At 55.0% G+C, this 22,590-nt stretch overlaps 1 protein-coding gene across 1 annotated transcript in view; it reads left to right on the top strand.

The window, feature by feature from the left end:
• Positions 1 to 21,852, top strand: part of UMODL1 (uromodulin like 1) — a 67,567-nt gene extending 45,715 nt beyond the window's left edge. The window contains exons 15-22 of the mRNA XM_035722768.1: positions 1,453 to 1,590; positions 3,015 to 3,352; positions 8,380 to 8,525; positions 9,034 to 9,270; positions 9,522 to 9,681; positions 11,404 to 11,488; positions 17,571 to 17,772; positions 21,679 to 21,852. Coding sequence (XP_035578661.1) covers positions 1,453 to 1,590; positions 3,015 to 3,352; positions 8,380 to 8,525; positions 9,034 to 9,270; positions 9,522 to 9,681; positions 11,404 to 11,488; positions 17,571 to 17,752 — 1,286 coding nt within the window. The 3' untranslated portion in view covers positions 17,753 to 17,772; positions 21,679 to 21,852. The remainder of the gene's footprint in view (positions 1 to 1,452; positions 1,591 to 3,014; positions 3,353 to 8,379; positions 8,526 to 9,033; positions 9,271 to 9,521; positions 9,682 to 11,403; positions 11,489 to 17,570; positions 17,773 to 21,678) is intronic.
• The last annotated feature ends 738 nt before the right edge of the window (positions 21,853 to 22,590 follow it).

Genomic DNA, 22,590 nt, shown 5'->3' on the forward strand with positions numbered 1-22,590 from the left:
CAGATGCCCAACCAACTGAGCCACCCAGGTGTCCCAACGAATGTATTTTGGGGACACGATTCAGTTCATAGCACGTATCACACATGAAAATAAGTGATAGAAAAAACTTAGAGTTACATGTACAAAAACCATCAGAGACCATATACGTTATTTTTCTGGTTTTTGGAATGAGATGGGTTTTCTAAGTTTTAAAAATAGAAGGCAAACAAGCCCACAGAGGCAAAGGCTGAAATATTTGACTCTATAAAAATGTCAGCCTTTTATATTAAACAAAATAAAGGCACCAGTGTGAAGAAAGCAACACCCCAAAACTGTTTGAATAACCTGATGAAGAATTACATCCCAAATAGAGGGAGAGATCCCACATATCGATAATAAGGTACTATGAACGTGCACTGATCTTTATGACTAAGATAAATGCCCGCCAGGCCTGAACAGAGAACGCAGCACAGAAGAGACACAAATGAGTAGCAAAGAGCAATAATCACAGACATTCCCACTGAAACGGGCCACTCATGTCCATCTGGGAGCAGTGGGGTTTTAACCAGAAACACCTGAACACTGGCCAGAGTGGGCCACAGCGGGCCTCGCGGTGGGAACAGGATTTGCTCGAATTTCCTGGAAATCAGTTTGACGATATTCACCAAGAGCTTTACAGATGTCCACCTGCTTTGGTTTGGGAACATCACGTGCAGGCCTTCAGCCTACAGAAATAACCTCAGTTTGGACCATAGTTCATAGGCAGAGATACCCACCCTCAGCGTTACTTTAGAAGTAGAAGACTTGTAAGCGGCCGGCAGTCCTGTCATAGGGGAGATATTAAGTAAACCATGGCCCATCCGTGCCATGGACTGCCATGCAATTATTTTAAAAGTGAGGCTCGAGGAGACAGGAAATACTCCTGAAACAGGGGTTAGGGAAGAGGGCAGGACTTGCATGTGTGGGGAAAGCATGACCCGAGCTGTGTCACCATCTGTGTTTTAAAGGACCAGAATCACTGTGCAAACTGTTCTTTGTGGGAGGTGGCCTTAGGTGTGGATTGTGCTGTTTGCTAGGCTGGCCTGATTTTTACCCATTTTCTGTAGTAAACCTGTATCACCTGTGAATAAGAGTAGCTGAGCGTAGAGACCCAAGCAAGCAGTGAGCGTTGGGCCTTCTGTGGGGACGGGCTTGCTACGGGGATGCTTAGGCACAGCTTAGGAGCTGCCCTGTGCCCTGCCCCGCCCCCTGGGGACCAGGAACCCTCCTTCCCCAGCGGCCCCCGGAGGCGTCCAGACACTGGCCGAGAAGCAGATGCCTCCCTGACTGGCCAGCTTTGCGGTCACTCCATAATTTTCAACTCCGCTGCCCGAGATGTGGTGGTGGGGGGGAGCGTGTGAATAGCAGCACGGAAGTGCCCTCGGGCCCCGTGACCCCGTGACCATGTCCTGTCTTGTCTCTGATGTCGCGCAGATTACGACGAGTGTGAGAACCAGGAGCACGACTGTGAGCCGGGTGCGTCCTGCCGCAACACTCTGGGCTCTTTCACCTGCAGCTGCACAGGCGGCGCCCCCCGCTTCCCTGTGGAATATTCTGGAAGACCCTGTGAAGGTGAGATTCCCATAATCCCTTTCCCGAGATACTGTCGGGTGATCTGTTCTCTTAAGGACGTTCGTTTGCAAAGTGCTTCCTTTCCAAACGAGGCCAGCATACTTTTATGTCTTGGACGCGTTTTCTAACGTGCGTGCATGCGTGTACATGCACACGTATGTGTCCCTTCACGCTCTCCCGTGCGTCCCCAACCTCCTGGGTGGCACCGCATATCTCCGAGTGCCTCTGGTGAGAAACTACACACGTAAGGTCCACCGTGTTCTCTCAGATTCTAGAAGATGACCTCCAAAGCCTACAACCCATGTGATAGGCAACACGTGGGAAATGTTTCTGCTCGGCCCTTTCTTTCCACCCAGGACTTTTCCCATTAAATGGGGCCTCAGTGGATTCAGCACTGACCCCGAGGTGACCCTTGCCATCCAGGGATCTGTGGTCAAGTGAAGCGAGACAGACGTTTATACAAGTAAACACTTGTCGCCGGGAATATGGAATGTGTTCTGCTTGAGGTAGAAGCAGGGGGCTCAGAGGGACTAAGTTGTTGCAGCCTCATGAGTGTGGTCAGGGAGGGCTTCCTGGAAGAGGTGTCTTGGAGCCGGTCTTAAAGGACAGCCTGGACAGCACTAGGCAGAGGGAGCTGCAGTGGAGCAGGGGATGCTGGGTCCATGCAGCAGTGAGAACAGAGCTCCTGATGGTGCACATGGTTCAGGCGCAGTTTGGGCTGGCTGAAACTTGGGGCACCTTCAGGAGATGGGTGGGAGAGAGCGGGAAGCCAGCTGCCAGGAAGTAGGTGAGGCCAGATGAGAAGGCAGTGAATGCCACGAGCAGAGGTTTGGACTGCATCTTGGAGATGAAGGAGTTAGGCAGTGGGCGAGCCCGACCTTGAGGGAAGAGAAGACAGGTGCCAGGGTGGCAGGTGATAGAGCTGGGCCCAGGGAGCCGGCTGGGCTGTGTCCCAGGTCTGCTTTGTGCAGACTAGGGAGGAAGCCCTCCGAGAACCCTGCAGGTCTTTATAGGGTGTCTGCGTTCCGGTGGAGGTTGAAACCATGCTTTGGGGGAAGCAGGAAGCTGGGGACTCAGGATCCTGAGAGTAAACATCATTAACTCACCTTAGAAATTAGAGGGCTTGTCACCGCAAGTCCACAGGTTCAGCCCACAATGGCGTCAGCCTGAGAGAGGCCGGGGGCGGGGGGCAGAGGGCACCTTGGTCTCCTGGCCCACGGGAGCCCCCGGCAAGCCAAGCCAGACCCCGCTGGATGGCTGGCAGGAACGTGGTGCCGGGGGTTCGGCATTCTGGCTGCGGCCATCTGACCTCACCCCCTGTGCCCCTGCCCTCCCCCAACCCATGCGGGCTGCACAGGCCAGGCTCGGGTGGCACTCCCGAAACACAGACCCACTCTTGGGTTTCATCTCCTTGTGCCTTGCAGGTGGCTTCCCTGGCAACACAACCCAGGCTCCCGGCCCCTTTCTGGGCCCTGGCCCGGAGCAGCTCCCCACCCCGGCAGGACCCAGGGCTGCCTCTGTGCCGGGTGCCAGCCAGGGCCCCCACGACCCGCCCCAGCGGCTGAAACTGACCGAGGCGGTCAGGGTGCTCTGCGAGATTGAGAAGGTGGCCATCGCCATCCAGAGGCGCTTCCTGCAGCAGGAATCCATCCCCGAGTCTTCCCTGTACCTGGGACACCCATCCTGCAACGTGAGCGACCACAACAGCACGCATGTGCTCCTGGTGGCCGGGTGGACCGAGTGCGGAACCGTTGTGCAAAGTGTAAGGGCTCGGGAGCCAGGCTCGGGTGCACACAGGGTGGGGGGGGGGGGCAGTGCATTGAGCATCAGGAGCACCAGATGGGGAGGACCCACAACTGTCCCAGGGGACCAGGGAAGACTCTGCACCCATGGTCTCTGACTCTAAGTGGGGGACCCAAGAAAGGGGGACCGGATAGGGCAAGTTCTTACCAGGGAGCAGACTGTGCCCTGGAATCAGGAGAGAGTTTTGAGCTCTGTCTGCCCTGTGGGATTCTGGTGCAAAGGGCCTGGGGTCGACCTCAGGGTTTAAAGAATACTTCCAGTGATTCTGCAGCGTAGGCAGGATGGACAGCCAGTGGGAGAGGAAAAAGGGAGGAAAGCGAAGTGTGTTAACATGAGTGTCCAGGTGTGCACATGTGTGAGAACGTGCGTGTGTGTAGGTGAGTGTGTGTGAATGTGCACATGTGTGAGTGTGTGCATGTTTGTGTACGCCGGGCAAGTGGGGTGGTGTGATCAGACCTGGCCAGAGGGATTGTGGGCCTGCGAGTAGTTGTCTTCACTGCAGAGTCCTTGACAGGTGCAGGGTCCTCCCTCTGCCCGCACAGAGAGAAGTCCAGTTAGGGGTGGGACCCCCAGCTGGCGGCACCTCCCGTCTCATGTGCAGGGTGAGCTCTGGGCCCATGTGAGCTCCCCTGGTCTGTGGCACCCCCGCACCCCATGAGCTGGGCTGACCCGCTCCAGGCCCTGATTCTTCCCAGGTTGGCTCTAGGTCACAGTTAAGGCTCCTGTGTTCCTCTTTCCTCCCCCCTCCCCACAGTGTGTGCACTGAGCCTCCGGCAGGAGGGCATCAGCATCCTCCGTGAGCCCCGCCTCACTGGGCATGGTGGCCCCCTGTGAAATGTGCACCCCTTGGGACAGGACGTGTGGAAACCAACATGGGCCCCAGATGCGTGTGGGGACGACTGTGTGCATAGCCAGGGGACACGTGACCGTGGCTGGGTGAGGGGGGGCAGAAAGCTGGGGGGATGTGAGGAGGTGGAAGGTGTCTGCATGGTTCTGGGGGACGGGGCAGCTGGACCCTGGGTTGGGGGCTGTGCATAGAAGGGCTGGTGTTGTGGGGAGGGGCTGGGAGATGGTCTCAGCAGGGGGCCGGCGTGGCAGTGGGGACAGGGAGGTTGTCCTCATTAGGGAAGTTGGTCCACTGGGCAGGGACTCAGGAACCCAGACTTCAAGCCTAAGAACATTGTGATGGCAATTCGAGGCCTTGTTTCCTAGAATGGGGTGGGGAAAGGTCACCCCATGGACCCGCGGGCTGGTGTTCTGTGTGCCTGGTGACGGTTAGGTCCCAGTATCCACGTTTAACCAATGGGACCTGGAGGCTCAGCAAGGTCAATGGGGGGTCAAGGTTGCCCTGCCTCCACGGACCAGCCCTATGGCCTCTGTGACTCTGCCTTTCCAGGGGCCTTACGGGGTACAAGGAAGGCAAAGGCCCTGCATGCAGATGCTTCTGGCTGGAGCCTGGTCCCTGCTCCTCCGTGGGGACATGTGGGCCCCAGGCACAGGCTGGGCTGCGCTGACAGATAATATGCCAGATGAGGTGCAGGCGTGCCAGGGGCCAGGTGCTAGGGCTGCACGGTCAGCGCAGACCTGGACGTGTGGGGGGGCCACGGCAGAGTGGTGCACTTGCACACTGGGCCTGCTTGCCTCTCTCGACTGTGATTCCAGCCTCCTTGGGAGCCCTGAGTTGAAGGAGCCACCAGGATGTCCCCAGTAACCGCAGAGCCTTCGTCAGCCCCCCTCCCACCCTCCGACCCGCACAACTTAAACAGGACCCTGGGGGCTTGCTTCTTTTTCTTAAGGATTTCTGAGACTCACATGGAGGCAGGCTGCACTGACAGGGGGTAGCAGCTTCTTGGGGGCCTCAGTTCTGAGCCCCAAAGCCCCAAAGCCCCAAAGCGGGCAGAGGCTGGAGGGTGGGCACGGGCAGAGCTGCCACCGAGGGTCTCAGATCCAAGTCAGCACGCTGCAGCCTTGCCGAACCAAAGCGAGCGACGCTGGGAATGAATGTGGTCAGTGCAGCCAGGCTGTTCAGGGTGAGTCTCCTACTGATGGGCGGGGTCGCAGGGGCGGGGTCGCAGGGGCGGGGTCCCAGGGGCGGGGTCGCAGGGGCGGGGTCCCAGGGGCGGGGTCGCAGGGGCGGGGTCGCAGGGGCGGGGTCCCAGGGGCGGGGTCGCAGGGGCGGGGTCCCAGGGGCGGGGTCGCAGGGGCGGGGTCGCAGGGGCGGGGTCGCAGGGGCGGGGTCGCAGGGGCGGGGTCCCAGGGGCGGGGTCGCAGGGGCGGGGTCCCAGGGGCGGGGTCGCAGGGGCGGGGTCGCAGGGGCGGGGTCGCAGGGGCGGGGTCGCAGGGGCGGGGTCCCAGGGGCGGGGTCGCAGGGGCGGGGTCGCAGGGGCGGGGTCGCAGGGGCGATCCGGCAAGCTGGCTCTCTGCCTTTGTTTCTCTGAGCTACAGACACCTGGTAGAGCTGTTATATTCAGTGGGGTTCAGGGCCTGTTCAGAGCAGAGGGAAATGCGTCTCCAGTGAGTCATCCCAGCCCTGGAATCCGCAAAAAAGTTCTTGATGTTTTTGACATTTACCAAAACCTAAGATTTTTCCAGAGACGGACTTATAGAAACACAATGGAGTATATACAATTAGCAGCCTCCGCCTCCTCCTCGTTTTTCTTTTTTTTTGGGGGGGGGTGTGTTAAGCAGTTTAAATTTTACTGACCTCCCTATTTTTTAGAAGCTAAATCCAAGGCTTTAGGGCTCTCTGCTAAATTTGATGTGCTGTGTACAGATCGTGCAGAGAATGCTCAGAGACAAAGTGATCCACGCCCCAGAGGATTCACCAGTGTACAGAATCATCTTCATAAACACTTCCAAAATTCTTGTGGAGACAGCAGGGAGCTGTCCAGGTTGTCTGAGGCACTTTTCAAAGCGATTTTCAAAGGCACCAAATGTACGCCATGGCAAGCACGCACTCTGGCCCGGGTGCCTGGAGCGCAGCCCATCAGAGTCTTGACACTGTGTCTATAATGACTCTTCACCTACAGGAGCTTCTGCTTCTCAGCTGGAAGAAGCCGCCGGACCTACAAACATCAAGTAGATAACTATTCCGAAATGGAGGGGCAGGTACTAGCAAATGCAGAGACAGGTGTAAATTCAAAAGTGTTTCAATGCTTCCATTTTTGGAAAATGCAATTAAGAACCTAGGCAAGTTTGTTCTCAGAAGCTAAAGCATCACTAGTCTCTACTAAGGAAAATGAATTCCAAGAGTTAACGTGGTTTTCACTATTTATTTAAAACTATTTATTTCACTATTTATATAAAAACCTAGAGACACCAATAATATCCGGTAGCTTCCAATATAAGCTAATGGCTGTTTGATGTTGTCCACTTACTGGTGCTTGCCGGGTCTGTGTCATATATGCACGAGGAACATACACTTGCTGTAATTTCTTGTAAGCGAGCAGCAAGTAAGGAGTCGGTGTGGGAGCTGAAGAAGCAGAAGAGCATTCAAAACATCTTCCCTGCAGTGACTTTCAGTCCAGAACCATCCGAGAGCAGCCACTCCCCCTCACGCTCCTGCAAACTTCGCACCACCTGTGACCCACTCTTGCCAGAGCCTGATTGGCCACTGGATTCCATGTCTCTATGAGATTCGTGGGTCCCATCAGCATGGCTGGTCTCCACATGTCTATTTTCAGCCATCGCTGCCTGGCAGGCTCACCACTTCCCTGCTGCCCACGCCACATCCGGGGGCTCCTGCTTCAGTGGTTGCATGTTTCCGTGGATGCTCCCCAATGCGGCTTCGTCCGGCACCCCTTTTCAGCCGCACCCCTTGCTTCCTCCTCATGGGTGGTCTGTCTTGTCTATTGCACAGTTTCCCTTGTCTCTTGTCTACTTCTGAGCTGCTAAGGCCGGTGACTTTAGCAGAAGCCGTGCCACGGCCACTGCTACGCACCACCCACGGACAATCCGCAGCTGTCCATGGCTGGCGCTGGCTCCCGTTCTCCTGACAGCGTAGGAGGTGTCTGTAAAGGGGTGCTGGTCTTGGGAAACCCACCACCATGATGATCAAACTCCAAGCCACGAGCGAGCAAAATGCTGCAAACGAATGTAACTTCAGGCCTTTGGTCAAACAAGAGACTTGGTTAGGCTCCAGTAGAATGATGGTGGTTTTCACAGAAATATCCGTCTCCTCCTATCTGCTCTCCGCTGTAGCACATCGTGCCACTGCCCACCTTGGGATCTCTGTCTCTGTTTTGGGCTCTGGAGAAATTCTGGAACTCTTGTGCGCTTTGGAAGGAGCATGGTCGTGCTCGGGCGCACTGCTGTCTGGAGAGTCTCTCCCTCTGGTAAACGTTCACACTGCAAGAAACTAGTCCTTAATCCCAGTCAACTTTAACATGATTTCTCTAGCTCCAAACCAGTCCGCTCTGCACTTTGTCTATGGGCTTCACTTCATGTACAGGAACTCACTCAGCGTCTTTCCCTGGGGGCTCAGGTGGGCAGTGTGCTCACACGCCCTGAGTCCCCGTCATGACGACCGTCCCTCTCTGGAGGTTGGCCTTTGCTCCTGGGGCTCCTTGTTATCTGCCCGGACGATGGCACCGGGAGAGAATCCTGGTGGTCTAGTGCAGTCTTTAACCCAATGATTTTAGCTCGATTTCTCTGGGGAGGGTCTTGTGCTCTCATTTTCAGAAATGTGCTGGGGGATTATGTGGGGAGGAATCTGATCTATTATTTGGGGATATCAGCTGATCCAGTTTGCCTCTGCGTCTCCTCTGATGAGGAAAAAGGGCATAGGACAGAGGCTAAATCAGGGGTTGGCACTTCACACGGTGTTTGGCATTTGATGTTAGGAAAAGATTGTCAGAGTTTTTATATTTGGGGGACAAGCTTTAGAGAAGAACCACCCCTCCTTCAGCACCCAGAACCATGGTCTGCAGGCATGCTGGGGGGGCCTGCTGGGGCCCGGGAGTGCACTGATGCCCTGTTTGTGTTCAGAACCTGACAAACACGGTGGTGAGGACCATGCTGAGGAACGACCTGTCCCCTGAGGGCATCGTCCACCACCTGAAGATCCTGAGCCCCATCCACTGTGCCTTCCAGAACGACCTCCTGACGTCATCGGGCTACATCCCAGAGTGGGGGTGAGTGAAGAGGTCTCTTCCCATTCCTCCCCAGCTCACTTCTAGCACCTTCACTTTGGATTTCTTTAGGGTTTCAATCCCTTGAGGACCCTTTCGTGAGACTGACAGTGGCCAGGACTTGGTTAGTAACTGCCAGCTCCGCTAACTCTTGTCTTCACTTTTAAATTAGGACTCAACCGAAGAAAGCCAGATACGCACCCTAGCCAATCACATGGGACACCTCTGTTCTAGTGAGCCCACCCACGGCTTCCCCATGCCGATGCCTAATCGGGGCCGGCCTGGGGCCTCCCCGTCCCACTGTGAGGCTGACCACCGCCCCTGCCCGTCCTCCAGTCTCCTCCAGACCCATGTCGGGGGGCTGACACACCACTCCACTCAGCTCAAAATAGGTAGCCTTTCTTTGCCTGTTCCCATTTGGGTGGTCTGTCTTTACTTGCACACTCCTCCAGGGCTGCTTTCTGGGGAGGGGCCACAGAAGCGCACCTGCTGAACCCACTCACTCTTGCAGGGTTTATACCATTATCGAAGACCTCCACGGCTCTGGAAAATTTGTCACCGAGATGCAGTTATTTATTGGGGATTCTCCTATACCTCGAAATTACAGCGTGTCTGCCAGCGACGACATCAAGATTGAAGTGGGGCTCTATAATCAGAAGAGCAACCTCAAGGTAGTCCTGACCGAGGGCTGGGCAACGCCATCCAGCAATGCCAGGGACCCGGTCACGTTCAGCTTCATCAACAACAGGTGGGTATCGGGTGCAGCTTACCTGGGGGCCTCTGCGTTCCCAGACCCCCATGAATAGGTGGGCCTGGGTTTTCAGCAACGCTAGAGTCTCTGGGGAACGGGAGAGCTAGCGGTCCTTGCCTCCCACGCGCAGTGCGGAGGGGACGCGGTGTGTGGGCAGAGGCGCTGCCAGGAAGCCCGTCCGGGAATGGGACCAGGTGGGGGGGGGGGGCCGGCTCCTGACTCATGAGTCACCGTCCCTCCCTTCCCAGCTGCCCCATCCCCAACACGCACACGAACGTGATCAAGAACGGGGATTCCAGCAAGGCCCAGTTTAAGCTGAAAATCTTCTCTTTCATCAACAACTCCATCGTCTATCTGCACTGCAGACTTCGCATTTGCATGGACTCCCCTGGGACCACGTGCAAAATAGTAGGTGTTGCGCTTTCCTAGACTTGGGTCTGGACTCGCGCCCCTGTTGCTCTGAGGAGGGTCGCTCTGTTAGCTGAAGCCCAGGGCTTGGGTGGCTCGGGGGCCTGACTTCTGGGAGGAGACACGGGGCCCTGCACACTGGGCCCCAAAAAGGAACAAAATGAGGTGTGGACAGTGGGCAGCCCATGGGTGGATGACCCGTGTGACCAGATGGCTAAGCTTCGTCCTTCTGGAGGCCGTACCACCTGCTGGCCATCACGTCACATCCCATTCCTGCCCATGACGCTGTGGGGGCTTCTCCGCTAGGTGGTTTAATGCATATTCAGGTGTAAAAACGTTGCTTTAGTTTCATATTATTTTTAGCAACATTGATGGAACACTACTGAATCCCAGTCACTGTGATATTGAATAAGAGGGGGTTTCCCCCCCACGTTCATCCTCACAATGGGATCTTGAATAATTTTATAGTCTCATTTCTGTAGACCTTTGAATGTGAAATATGCTTTGCAGTCCTGAGGTTGGAAAGCTATTCTTCGTTCCAGACAAGTGTGTAGCTGACGATCACACGTTGTCTGCACCAAGGACAGTGTAGAGAGCTCTGCTGGCCTCGGGTTCAGCGATGGCATGTTTGTCTCTCCTCTGGGGGCTGGGCTCATCCCTGTGCGGCTCACAGAACCCCTGCAGCCTCCCTGGGTGACGAGCCTCCGAGCACCCCCAGGACACGCATAGGAGAAGAAACGATTTTGTTGATGTCCCTTTGTCTCACACAGTAGATGTTGCAGAAAAAAGGACTGAAAGGCACACTGAGCCCCAGATGACTACCAGCTAAGGGCGCACACCAGCCTGCACCTGTTCCAAAAGCCCCTCAGAAATACGAAGAGTATTAATACCACAACCAGCTCTGCAAGGAGCTGCGAGTCTTCAGATTCTTTATGATACGGCTTTCCACATTCCTGTCCACGTTCTTGTAGGAGGGGTGCTGTGTCGGTGTCCTGTGGCTGCAAGAACAAAGTGCTACGGAGCCCCTGAAACAGCAGGAATGCATCCTCCGAGGGGCTGGAGGCGGGAAGTCCAAGATCGGGGTGTGGCCAGGGCCGGCTCCCCCTGAGGCTGTGAGGGAGACTCATTCCAGGCTCTGTTCTTGGCGTGTCTTCACAGCTTCCCTTTACGCGTGTCTGTGTTCAACATCCCCTTTTCATAAGGACACAGTCATGTAGGACTAGGAAACCGCCCCCCGCAATGACCTCACCTTAACTTCATCTGCAAAGTTTCCAAACCCCCTGTTTCCAAATAAGGTCACATCTGCAGGTACTGGGGGCTAGGGCGTCAACATCTTTTAGGGGGGGAATAAAGCAGGTGTATAGTGAACGGGTCCGACCACGTCCCTGAACCTCTCTGCCGGGCAGAGCTGCAGCAGGCCATGGAGAAGGTCAAGGTGACTCAAAGCCAACAGAGGGCCCAAGCGGCCAAGGGGCCCGGGCTTGGATATGGCTCAGCAGGTGCTCTCTCGAACCTCGCTTCCTCCAGCCCCTGCTGCCCACCCTCCCTCCTGTCGCACTGGCAGAGCCCCGTGGTCCAGGCCCCTCATCACCTCTGCTGTCTGAGCTCATCCAGAGGGTTTACAACGTACCGACCAGAGTCTCACCCTAACAGAGACCGCATTTCTCAGAGCTGATGAGTTCCGTTCAACTAATTGGAAGTTTCCTTCATTTCAAACAACAGAACTGCAATGCCATCCAGGCCCCAAGAAGCAGTGAAACATCTGCAACATACCAGATGTCCTGGGGACCCCTCATTCGGTCTGAAGGTGAGTTGGTGACTTGGTTGAGTCAGTTAAAGAAAAGATGCCACCGGTTCCGTCTCTCCCGAGTGTGAACCTGCGTGCCGCTACCAGGAGCCATGGGCCCTGGGATGGTCGGCAGACTCACCACAGTGGACGCAGCAGCTGGTGTTTGCAGGGAGCCCCGGATCCAGCCTAGGGTTCAGTCCCTCGCATGCTGGCCCCTCCCGGGACTCCTAGGGGGGAGGAGCCCTCGCCAGCCCCACATCCCCACACTGTTGCTGCAGAAGAAACGGCCGGGGCTGCAGGAAGTCAGCTCACGCTTAGAGAAAGCTGTGTTTGGAGCTGCGTCACACAAAGCCAGTAAATTTTCCTGACACGGGATGAATGCCCCACGTGGGTTGCTGGGAGGGAGGAACTGGGGCTGCAGCAGGTCGGATTCCGTGTGTACATGTACATGTGTGTACATGTGCACCAGCGTGCGCACGCACGAGAAAGCTGTTTATTGTGGGCTTGGCTACATCAGAAGACACAAATAGAAAGGCATGGCTTTCTCCCCCTTGGTATAAAACTTCCACCATCCATGTGATTTCATTCCATGTGATTTCAAAGGCCACCATCACTTTTCCAGAAAAACATTTTATCTCCTTTGAGATTGATTTTATTCTCCTTCATAGTCATGGAACCCCAGGTCTCTGCTGGCAGGTGGCTGCGGGGAATAAACACTGTAATTCCCAGCCAACCTGGCGGCCAAGTGTGGCCATACGAGTAAGTTCTGGCCAATGAGATGTATGTGGGTGGTCCAGTGACAGCCCCCAAAGGGCTGCCCCTCACGTGCCCCTTTCTTCCTACTGCCTGGCAGTGGAGGGGGGGCAGGTACAGTCACCTGCCTGGCAGACCCTAAGGGCCTTGGGGACAGGAGCTGGAAGGAGCCCTATTCCCAAGGACACTGCAGAGCGGGTATGCCAGGCCTGGCCTTTGAAGTCCGAGTTTTGTGCCAGAAAGAAAGAAATCTTCATGTTCTTTGTCACTGCTCTTTTGGCTTTTTCTCCTTTTGTCGCTAAATGTAATCCTGGTCGAATTTCCTTTTTTGTTGTTTTTCTCCCTAACTTTGATGGCCCTCCTTGTCTCTCTTTATCTTCCTGCACAAGAACTTCGGGGTTTTGGATATGGGGTCTGGGCCCAGGTCTAAGTGTGGCCGGGGCTTGGGAAGGAAGCTGAGGGAGCAGGAAGAGGGAGGGAGGATCTCTTGGCCAGTGATTCCAACTGCTGGTTCTCACCCAAAGTATTTGTGAAATTTTAAAAGATTCCAGGTTTGGGGGCCTACTAATGCTGAGTTTCTGGAGCTGGGCTCCAGGTCCTGGGGTCTGCACTGGTCATCAGGAGGTGGCAGGGCCCATCCTAGGACTGCATGCTTGTCCTACCCTCTTCATTTTTTTTTTTTTTTAAAGATTTTATTTATTTATTTGACAGAGACACAGCGAAAGAGGGAACACCAGCAGGGGGAGTGGGAGAGGGAGAAGCAGGCTTCCCGCGGAGCAGGGAGCCCGATGCGGGGCTCGATCCCAGGACCCTGGGATCATGACCTGAGCCGAAGGCAGATGCTTAACGACTGAGCCACCCAGACGCCCCCACCCTCTTCATTTTCTCAAACTACTAAGGAGAACTGGTTGGCCAGGGGCCCCAGTATGCATTCTCATTTGTAGAAATGGAACTTCTATTTACTCATGATATTATAGGTAATGTCAAAACTACTGGAGTGGAAAAAGCACTAGGCTTGGAGTTAAGAGACCTGAGTTTGAATATAATGCTTCTAGTTGTGTGGTCTTGGGAAAATTACTGAGTCTTCTGATCCAATCCATTCTTCCATCATTCCTCCACCCATCCACCCATCCACCCATCCACCCATCCACCCATCCACCCATCCACCCATCCACCCATCCATCCATCCATTCATCCATTTACCTATCCATCCATCCACCCAACCATCATTCCTTTATCCATCCACCCGCCCATCCATCCATTCATCCATTTATCTACCCATTTATACATCCACCTACCCTTCCATCCACCCATCCATCATTCCTCCATCCATCCATCCACCATCCATCATTCCTCCATCCATCCACCCACCATCCATCATTCCTCCATCCATCCACCCACCTATCCATCATTCCTTTTTCCATCCATCCACCCATCCACCCACTCATCCATTCATCCATTTATCTGTCTATCCATCCATCCATCCACCTACCCATCCATCATTCCTTTACCCATCTATCTATCCATCCATCCATCCATCCACTGATTCAGCATTCCTTCTTCCATCTAGCTACCCAGGATCCATCCATCTATCCATCCATGCACCCACTTGTTCATTATTTCATCTATTGACAAGCATACATTTCTACTAAGTGTCTAGCATTCTCCTTTTTCTCTGTAACATGGGTGACTACATTGTGCCTCATTTCCTTCATCTATAAAATGGGAACAATAATAATTTCTACTTCATACAGTGCCTTGTCCATGGAAATTACTGGATAAGCGTTAGTTGTTATTCGTAACCAGTGGAATACCACACTAACAACCATTGCAGAGAACACCAAATATAATATATTATAATATAACATAATAAGGGTATAAATTGTTGGGCTCAAAAACAAGGACTGTAATTATTCATTTTGTTCATCATTCTTTCTCATTGTATTATTAGCTTATGTTTACTCCATAACTGTGCCACACAAATAGACCGAAAAAGCATTTAGAAACATGGACTCTCCCAGTTGGTGGAAACTTCACCTTTTAATTGTGTACATGAACAGAAATTGTGTTGGAGACTGCAGGGCTGAGATAGACTGGCAGACAGATCCCTTCAGAATTGCCCCCCTCCCACCCTGTGCCCACACTCTGTTCCCTATGCACCCACGCTCTGCCCCCACCCTTGATGTGTGCCCATGCTCTCCCCCACCCCCCATTCACCCACACTCCACCCCCCACTGTGTGCCCACGCTCTGCACCCCCCACGTGTGCCCCGCGCTCTGGCTCGGCCATCGCCATCACTCCCACTATATGGAAGACTGAGGATACTTGGGGATTTCAGGGAATGTGGCAAAGTTCACAGGCTGGTACCTGGACAAGCTGGGCCTCTCAGAGCAGTTCCTGGCTTCTCCTAACCCCCCCTGCTTTCTTCTTCTGGGGCCTCACAGGCTTCTTCTTCCCCAGAGCTCCAGCCCTCACACCACCTGTGCTGGTTTTCTGGGGCTGGTGCCACAGGAAACTAAGTGCACAGACTGGGGGGTTTAAAACAGGAGAAAATATTCTCTCACAGTTCAGGAGGCCAGAAATTCAAGATCAAGGTGTCAGCAGGGCTGGTTCCTGCTAGGGCAGTGAGGGAGAGTCTGTCCCAGGCTCTCCCAGCTTCTGGCATTTGCTGCTCTGGTTCTCTTTGGCTTGTATGATCCCATCACCGGATCTCTGCTTCTGTCCTCACACGGTGTTCTACCGGGCCTCTGTGTCTTCACATGGCCGTCTTCTTATAAGGACGTGGGTCATATTGGATCAGGGGCTTCTCCTGCTTCAGTGTGACCTCATCTGAACCTAACTCATTACATCGGCAATGACCCTAGTTCCAAATAACATCACATGCTGTGGTACTGGGGGTTAGGACCTCAACATGCCTTTTTGGAGGACACGCACAGCACTGTGCCTTGGTAATGTTAAGGAAGAATCCATTTGGGCATCGTCCCTGAATGTGTGCTGCCAGCAAAGCTTATATCAGCATCACAGTTTTCTGATTTAATTTTTGGAACTTTCCCGTGGCCATTTGCTTTGCTAGACACCTCATTATTTCTCACTCACTAGAGTTTCTTTGTACAAAGAGGAAGAGAACATTTAGGTGATGTCTGCCAGATGCTCAAATGTTCCCGCAGGAAGGGTCTGGAGCAATCATTGAGGCCAATCAAGAAGTGAGGAGCCAGGAGTCCCTAGCAGCTGAGCCAGAATGCAGACCTCTGGAAGGGGCTGTTTTCCCTGGGGTCGTACCAGTGCTGGGAGGTTCTCTATCACCTTTCCCCACAGGGCGTGTGTCCTCTTCACCAAAGCATTGATAGCTTAGTGTCTTTGCAAAATGACTATTTGTGTGCATCACCCCAAGTGACCATAGTAACCCTCCGGCGCGTGGGCGCGGGCTGCCTGAGCTATCCTGGTGGAGGACCAGTTTTTTGTCCAAAGATGGACAGGTGGTCCAGCTGTGTGACCCGCATGCAGCTCACACCACATAACTGGTCTCTTTTGGCCGGGTGGACATCCCCACCAATGGCCAGGGTCATGCTGCAGGATGTGCTCGCTCTCCACCTCTAGCTCTCTCACGTGGACCCCACCTGGAGCAGCTCTGGGTCAGTGGGTGGGTTAGGAGCCTTTTGCTGCAGGTAACAGAAAACCAGACCAGCTCACTCGTCCCCGGAGCCGGCTGTCTGGGCTGGCTCTGGGCTCCACTGTGGAACAGGGTCTATCTCTTCTGTCTTCCTGCTCCGGCATCCTCAGTGTGGTCCACCCTGCTTGTGCTAGCAAGATGTCCTGCACCTGAGGCACAGGACGAGGGCAGGGCCCCATATAGCATCCCCCAGAGGCTGGATCTAGGGACCAGCCATGTGGTAGTGTTGGGGAAGCTGGCTGTCCAGAGTCTGGGTGCCTTAGGAAGTTGTAGCTGCTCTAGCAACTGTCCCCAGGGTCTTCATCCCTCTGGAGGAGGCGATGACCTATGTTCCAAGCAGCCAGGAGGGGGTCCCCAATGCCATTGTTGGACCACCCTGCTAACTGTGCACACCTGTGCCGTGCCCTGGACGACCCAGAGCAGTGTCTACACAAGCAACTGCACAGGAAACAGGATCTGGGTGCCACTTGTCCCCCAGGTGGACACCCCAGTGTAGGAGGACTTGTCCCCCAGGTGGACACCCCAGTGTAGGAGGACACGGAGGTGAGCGAGAGGCAGCTGCCCTGTCAGTGGGTTGCACCTGCTCACCCTGGGCTCCACGGCACCCTGCCTTCCTGCAGGTCTCTCCCCTGGGATGTGGGGGTGGGGGCAGGCCAGAGGGCTGCGTGGTGGCCTCCTTCTTTCTCTGGCCGGGTGGGTTTCTCCTGCGGTAAAATCGAGGGGACAGGCACACACCATACGGGGAACCATTTTAAAATCGACAACCCAGTGACATTTCACACATTCACCGTATTCTACAACCACCACCTCTCTCAAGGTTCAAAACATTTTCATCACCCCAAAAGCAGCTCTGCACCAATTAGGGGTCCCTCCCCACCCCTTCCCTCAGAGCCTGACACCAGTGTGCTTTCTGCCTCTGGTTGTGCCCGTTCTGGACAGTTCTCTATGTAGGGTCATAGTACCTGTGGGCCTCTGTGACTGTCCTCTCTCACTCTGCAGGAGGCTTCGGAGGTTCCTTCCTGTTGTAGTGCGCATCAGGACTTTGTTCCTTTTTAGGGCCTGACGATATTCCGTTGCGTGGATGGACCACATTTGGTTTATCCGTTCCTCCTTTGGCGAACGCTTGGGTTGTTTCCAGCTTTGGGCTGTCGTGGATACTGCTCCTATGAACATGGGTGTCTGGGTAGGCAAGTCCCGATTTCCAACTTCTTGGAGCCTGTGCTCTCCTCTGTTGTTGTCAGCCCTCCGTGCCCGGGGAAGGCCCACGCTGTCTGTGCTGGGACCAGCCACGTGTCCTCACGCAGAGCCCAGCTGAGCCCTCGGCCTCCCCTAGTGGTTGTCCAGAACGCCGGGCGGGCTGAGCTGTCCTGGCTGATGCGCTGCTTTCTTGGAGTTGGGACACCTGCTTGCTCACCTTTGGGAACCCACACGCACACGGGCACGCGTGAAGCCTCACACCACGGTGCTCCAGATCGGTCAAATGCAGATAATAACGGCACAAAGCAGCAGACACCCGTGGAGGGCTTGCTCCCTGGCTGCTCTGTCCCAAGCCCTCCGTTCCGCCCTCACCGCAAGGTCGCAGTGCCGGAGCCACGGGCGGTACCAGAACCTCAGAGACGCGTCCCTCCTTGTTCGGGCAGACCCCCCTCCCACCTGCGCCCGTCTCGTTGCCTGCAGGTGAGCGTCCAGGTGCGCGGCCAGGCCTGGGAGCCGGCTACCTCGTCCTCATCATGGTGGCTGTCTTTGCCTTGGTGGCAGGAGCAGGTGTCCTTGTCATCGTGCACTACCAGAGAATGACCGGCAAGTACAACTTCAGAGCCCAGTCGGACGACTTCAGCTACCAGGTGTTCTCTGAGTAGGAGGCCCGGCCGGCCTGGAGGTGGGTGAGGAGCAGGGTCCTCGCCACTGGTGGAGACTGTCCCAGGGGCTTTGGGAAGGCCTAGGTGGCTGTCGGGTTTCGAGCCCCGAGGTGCAAAGCCACGGGAACGGTCGCGGGAGGATGGACCATTGGTTGTCAGGGACCGGGTTCTGTCGATTTGCACAAGCGCGGAGCCCGAGGAGCCAGGGGCAGTGCGGCGGGGTGAGACAGGCCACGGGTGCCCCTCAACTCCCAGCTCTGTCCCCCGCTCCTGGGTGGCCCCGGGCGAGGCCCTGAGCCCCTGGTGCCTTGGTTTCTTCATTTTCCCTCGTTTGTGAAAGGGCCGTGTGATGGCGGTACCAGCCGCACGATGGCGTCTGGCACCTCGAGTGCTGAGCGAGTCCCCACGATCATCCCCTGTGCTGTGTCCCCGTGGCCTTGCCCTGGCCACGTGCGGTCCCTCATGTCCTGGGTGAGGCGCTGGGCACACGGCCTCTCTGCGCAGCGCTGACCGGCAGCCGGGATTTTAAATGCTCGAACCCCCGGGTGTGAAGACGCTCTTCCGAGCTGTCGGAGGGCGGGCGGGCTCCTCTGTGGGCTGAGGGCGGCTGAGCACAGGCGGTGCCGTCCGTCTTGGGGCGCGGTATCGCCACTACAGACCCTCAGTGGGGGGCCAGACTGTTAACTTCTGTAAAGGTTTTGAGATTTTGGAAAAAGAGGAAAAGAAAAGATCACAGGCCGCCTTTCGGCGCCTGTCTGTGATTGTGCCTCCAAACACTGTCCGAGTCCATGTGGTTACGGAGGCGACAGCAGCCGGAGCTTGGCTCTGGGCCCTGGGGCCGCACCAAGGTGTCCTGGGCACCACCCCGCACCTGCGCCCCTCCCCTGCACCCCTCCCCTGCGCCCCTCCCCTGTGCTCTCTCACCTGCACCCCCTCCCCTGCGCCCCTCCCCTGCGCCCCTCCCCCACACCCCCTCCCCCACACCCCTTCCCTGCACCCCTCCCCCGCACCCCCTCCCCCGCACCCCTCCCCTGCACCCCTCCCCGCGCCCCTCACCTGTGCTCTCTCACCTGCACCCCCTCCACTGCACCGCTCCCCCGCACCCCTCCCCCGCACCCCTCCCCTGCACCCCTCCCCCGCACCCCCTCCCCCGCACCCCTCACCTGTCACCTGAGCCCCTCACCTGTGCCCCCTCCCCTGCACCCTCTTCCCTGCGTGCTCTTCGGCCCCGCTGGCCTGCCCCCTCACCTGACAGGAGTTAAGGACTCAGGAGGTGGAACTGAACGCGGATTTCGGTGTTCTCATCTGACATCTTCAGCAGGGGACACAAGCTTACTTCTCTCTTGTTCTCCCTCTACTCTCACAAAACCCAGCATGGGAGAAGAACCACTTCTGTAGGAATTTCCAGTGGGAAAATGGCAACATCCCCCCCCCCCCAATCCGGGCAGCATGGACTTGCCCAGGGCCACACTGACTCACCGGTGCTAGGGGACATTCTGCAGGGAATCCCCCCTCACCCCCGGCCTCAGTCCTGCCCCCATGCTGGCCTCCCTGCCAGGCACAGAGTGCGCTGCCTGGCGCGTGGGGGTGGCCATGCCCACCCTTCCTCGGCAGACCCTCGGCAGCTGGCTGGCTGCAAGGTCACATGTGGCCGGAGGGAGGCTTTTCTTCTCTGTCCTTCGGGGCTCGGTGCCCGGCTCCTCCCAGCAGTGATGGCTTTCCCTCCAATTCAGCTGGGTTTCCTGTCTGCATATTCCCCAGACTTGAGCTGCTTTCTCCCCACGCCCTTAGTGACCCTGTTGTCTTACTAGGGTTCTTTCTCTCCACTCTCAAGCGGGCTCTCGGGGAAGGAAACTGTTTCTTACTAATAATATTAGCAAACACCCAGGAGTGCTGAGCACAGGGGTGCATCAGAACCCTTCCTAAGCACTGTACATGAGTTAACTCATCCATTGTGCATGAGTTAGCTCATCCACCGTACACGAGTTAATTCACCCACTGTACATGAGTTAGCTCATCCGCTGTACACGAGTTAACTCCGCTGTACACGAGTTAACTCATCCACTGTGCATGAATTAACTCATCCATTGTGCATGAATTAACTCATCCATTGTGCATGAGTTAACTCATCCATTGTGCATGAATTAACTCATCCACTGTGCATGAGTTAACTCATCCATTGTACACAAGGTAACTCATCCACTGTACACGAGTTAACTCATCCACCGTACACCTCATCCACTGTACGAGTTAACTCATCCACTGTGCATGAGTTAACTCAGCCACTATGCACAAGTTAACTCATCCAGGTTCCCCACAACTGCATGAGGTTGTGTTATTACTACCTTTACAGATGGAGTCCTGGGGTGGGAAGGTGAAGCAGTGCCCTGGGAATGTAGCTAGGAGGGGACAGAGCTGGGATTCGGGTCTGGGGCCCATTCTCTTAGCTGCTGGGCCACAGTGCCTTAGACTAGACATGACCGGGCAGCCCCCCTTACACTATAGCGTGGGCATAACTGGCACACATTTGGGACGAGGCCCCTGGGCTCTTCCTTTCATTGGAGACCCAGAGAAATTGTATTTTAGCAATTTTCTAAGAAACCCACAATTCTCTCAGTGGGGCACAGGCCCCCAGCGGTGCAGGGAGCAGCTGTTGTCAGAAGGAAGGACGCTCCTGGGACCCCAAAGCCCCTGGGGAGGCAGGTGCTGCTCCTGCCGGTCGGGGCTCTCTGCCACCCTGCGGGCCCAGACAGGTGGGGGACTGGCAGTGAGTTTTGGTTCAACTTTACACTCTAATTATAAATAAGACTGCCTAGTGTGGTGCCTTCTAGTCTCTGGTCTGGGGCCCACGGAGTCTGAGTCAGGTAACCGGCCTGTTGCATTCTGTCCCCCCATCAGGGGGACACTGTCCCGGAGACATGCCGCATCTCAGTGTTGTCCCCAGCCAAGGCTGCCTTCCCCACATTCAGCTCTTTATTCTCTTGAGATAACAGAACTTTGAAACAACCCGGCAAAGTGTGGTCGGTATGGGCCCCATCCCTGAAATGAGGAAATTGGGCCCAGAGCGCTCCAGCAAATCTCTGCATCACAGAGCAGAGACCAGATTAGCACACTTCTCCACAAGGCCATGTCCCTTTCCGTGCGACTTCGTCTTCATTAGAGAAGGTCCGGGAGCTGGTTCTGCAGACACCGGAGGGATCATGTCTCAGCCCTCTTTGCTCCCGGGGTGCCTGATAGCTCACGTACGCATTGTCGAGGTTCTTAGAACCATTACAGTTTGCATGGGAAAGGCTTAAACAAGGGCCAGCCCTGGAGGCCAGTCACCACCCTGGATAGAGTGACAAGGGAATTTCAGTGAATTTTATTTAATACTTATAACACGAATCCCAACGACGATGCCAACGCTTGTCCCGCTAAATTTCTAAGGAAGTCTGGTATGCTGGTACCAAGGTCATCTGGATGTCCCCCCTCCTTAAAATGAAAACATCAGAGGGAAAATTGGTCTCTCATCTTTTCATTTTCTCCTGTGGCTTCCGTTTCCGAAATGAAAAGCATCTATAACTGGTTCTCAAGTTTCTGCAAAAATCTGCTCTTTGAAAAACATCAAACCGTCCCTACCAGGTTGGCACTTGGCGCGCCCCATCCCCGGCAGGCCCTGTGCGTCGCTGTGTTCTCTGCAGGTAGTACAAAGGCACAAAGGCCCTGCGGGTGTGGTTGTCTGGCTCAGTCACTGGACACCAGGCCATGGCCACCATGGCTCCCGTTCCTCTGTGCCTTCTGGGAGCCACTGCCCTCTCACTGTCCAGTAAGTGTCACAGTGGACACTCTGTGTCACGCTCTGACCACCCACGCTCTGCGAGTATTCCTGCATAAACCTCTCCTTTCCTGCATGCACACTGACCCTGGTGACCTCCTTCTCCATGCAGGTAGCTGTGAATCAACCTTGGTTCTTAATTCATCAAGCATCGACGGAAGCCTGCTCTGTCCCACATCCAGAGCTTGGATGAGTCCCAGAGGTGGCAAAAACACAGCCTCTGACTGACCCAGGAGACCCATCATCTGTATAGGTCCCAGAGAAGCAATGCCCACCAGGCGGGTGAGAGGAGCTGTTGGAGAGAGAGACAGGGTGAGGGGGATGCCCAGAGCCCCAGACATGGAGATATTCAGACCAAGCATGAATGCAGGTCTGCCACCATAAAGATCACCTCGAAAGCTCCAAAGTTTCCAGACTCTTTATCATCCTAACTGGTCCAAGTGGCCCTTTCTTATTTTGCTTATCACTGACCTCTGTCACCTGCCACCCACTCATCCATCCATGTATCCATCCATCATCTTTCTACTCATCCATACATTCACCCACCCACCCATCCATCCATCTTTCCATCCATCCATCCATCCAACCACTCACCCACCCACCCCTCCCTCCCTCCCTCCCTCATCTACCCTCTCATTCATTATTCCTTCCATCCATCCATCCATCATCTTTCTACTCATGCATCCATCCACTCACCCACCCATCCATCCATCTTTCCACTCATTCATCCATTCATCCAACACTTTGTCAAATATATAATATTTGACATTTGCAAAGATATTTGACAGTTCACCTGAAGTTCTTTTAACAATAGGTCAGTCATAAATATACTGCTAATGTTATTTCCAGCGGGCATATATTCTCTTGAACTTTTCTCCTGTATTACAAGCACATTGTTTTTATTTACACAACAGTGACTCAAAAGACACACTATTAATATAAAAATCCTTTTTTTAAATTTTTTATTGTTATGTTAATCACCATATATTACATAATTTGTTTTGGTGTACTGTTCCTTGAAAAA

Source organism: Zalophus californianus, chromosome 1, assembly GCF_009762305.2.
Source record: "Zalophus californianus isolate mZalCal1 chromosome 1, mZalCal1.pri.v2, whole genome shotgun sequence".
Taxonomy (NCBI): Eukaryota; Metazoa; Chordata; class Mammalia; order Carnivora; family Otariidae; genus Zalophus; species Zalophus californianus.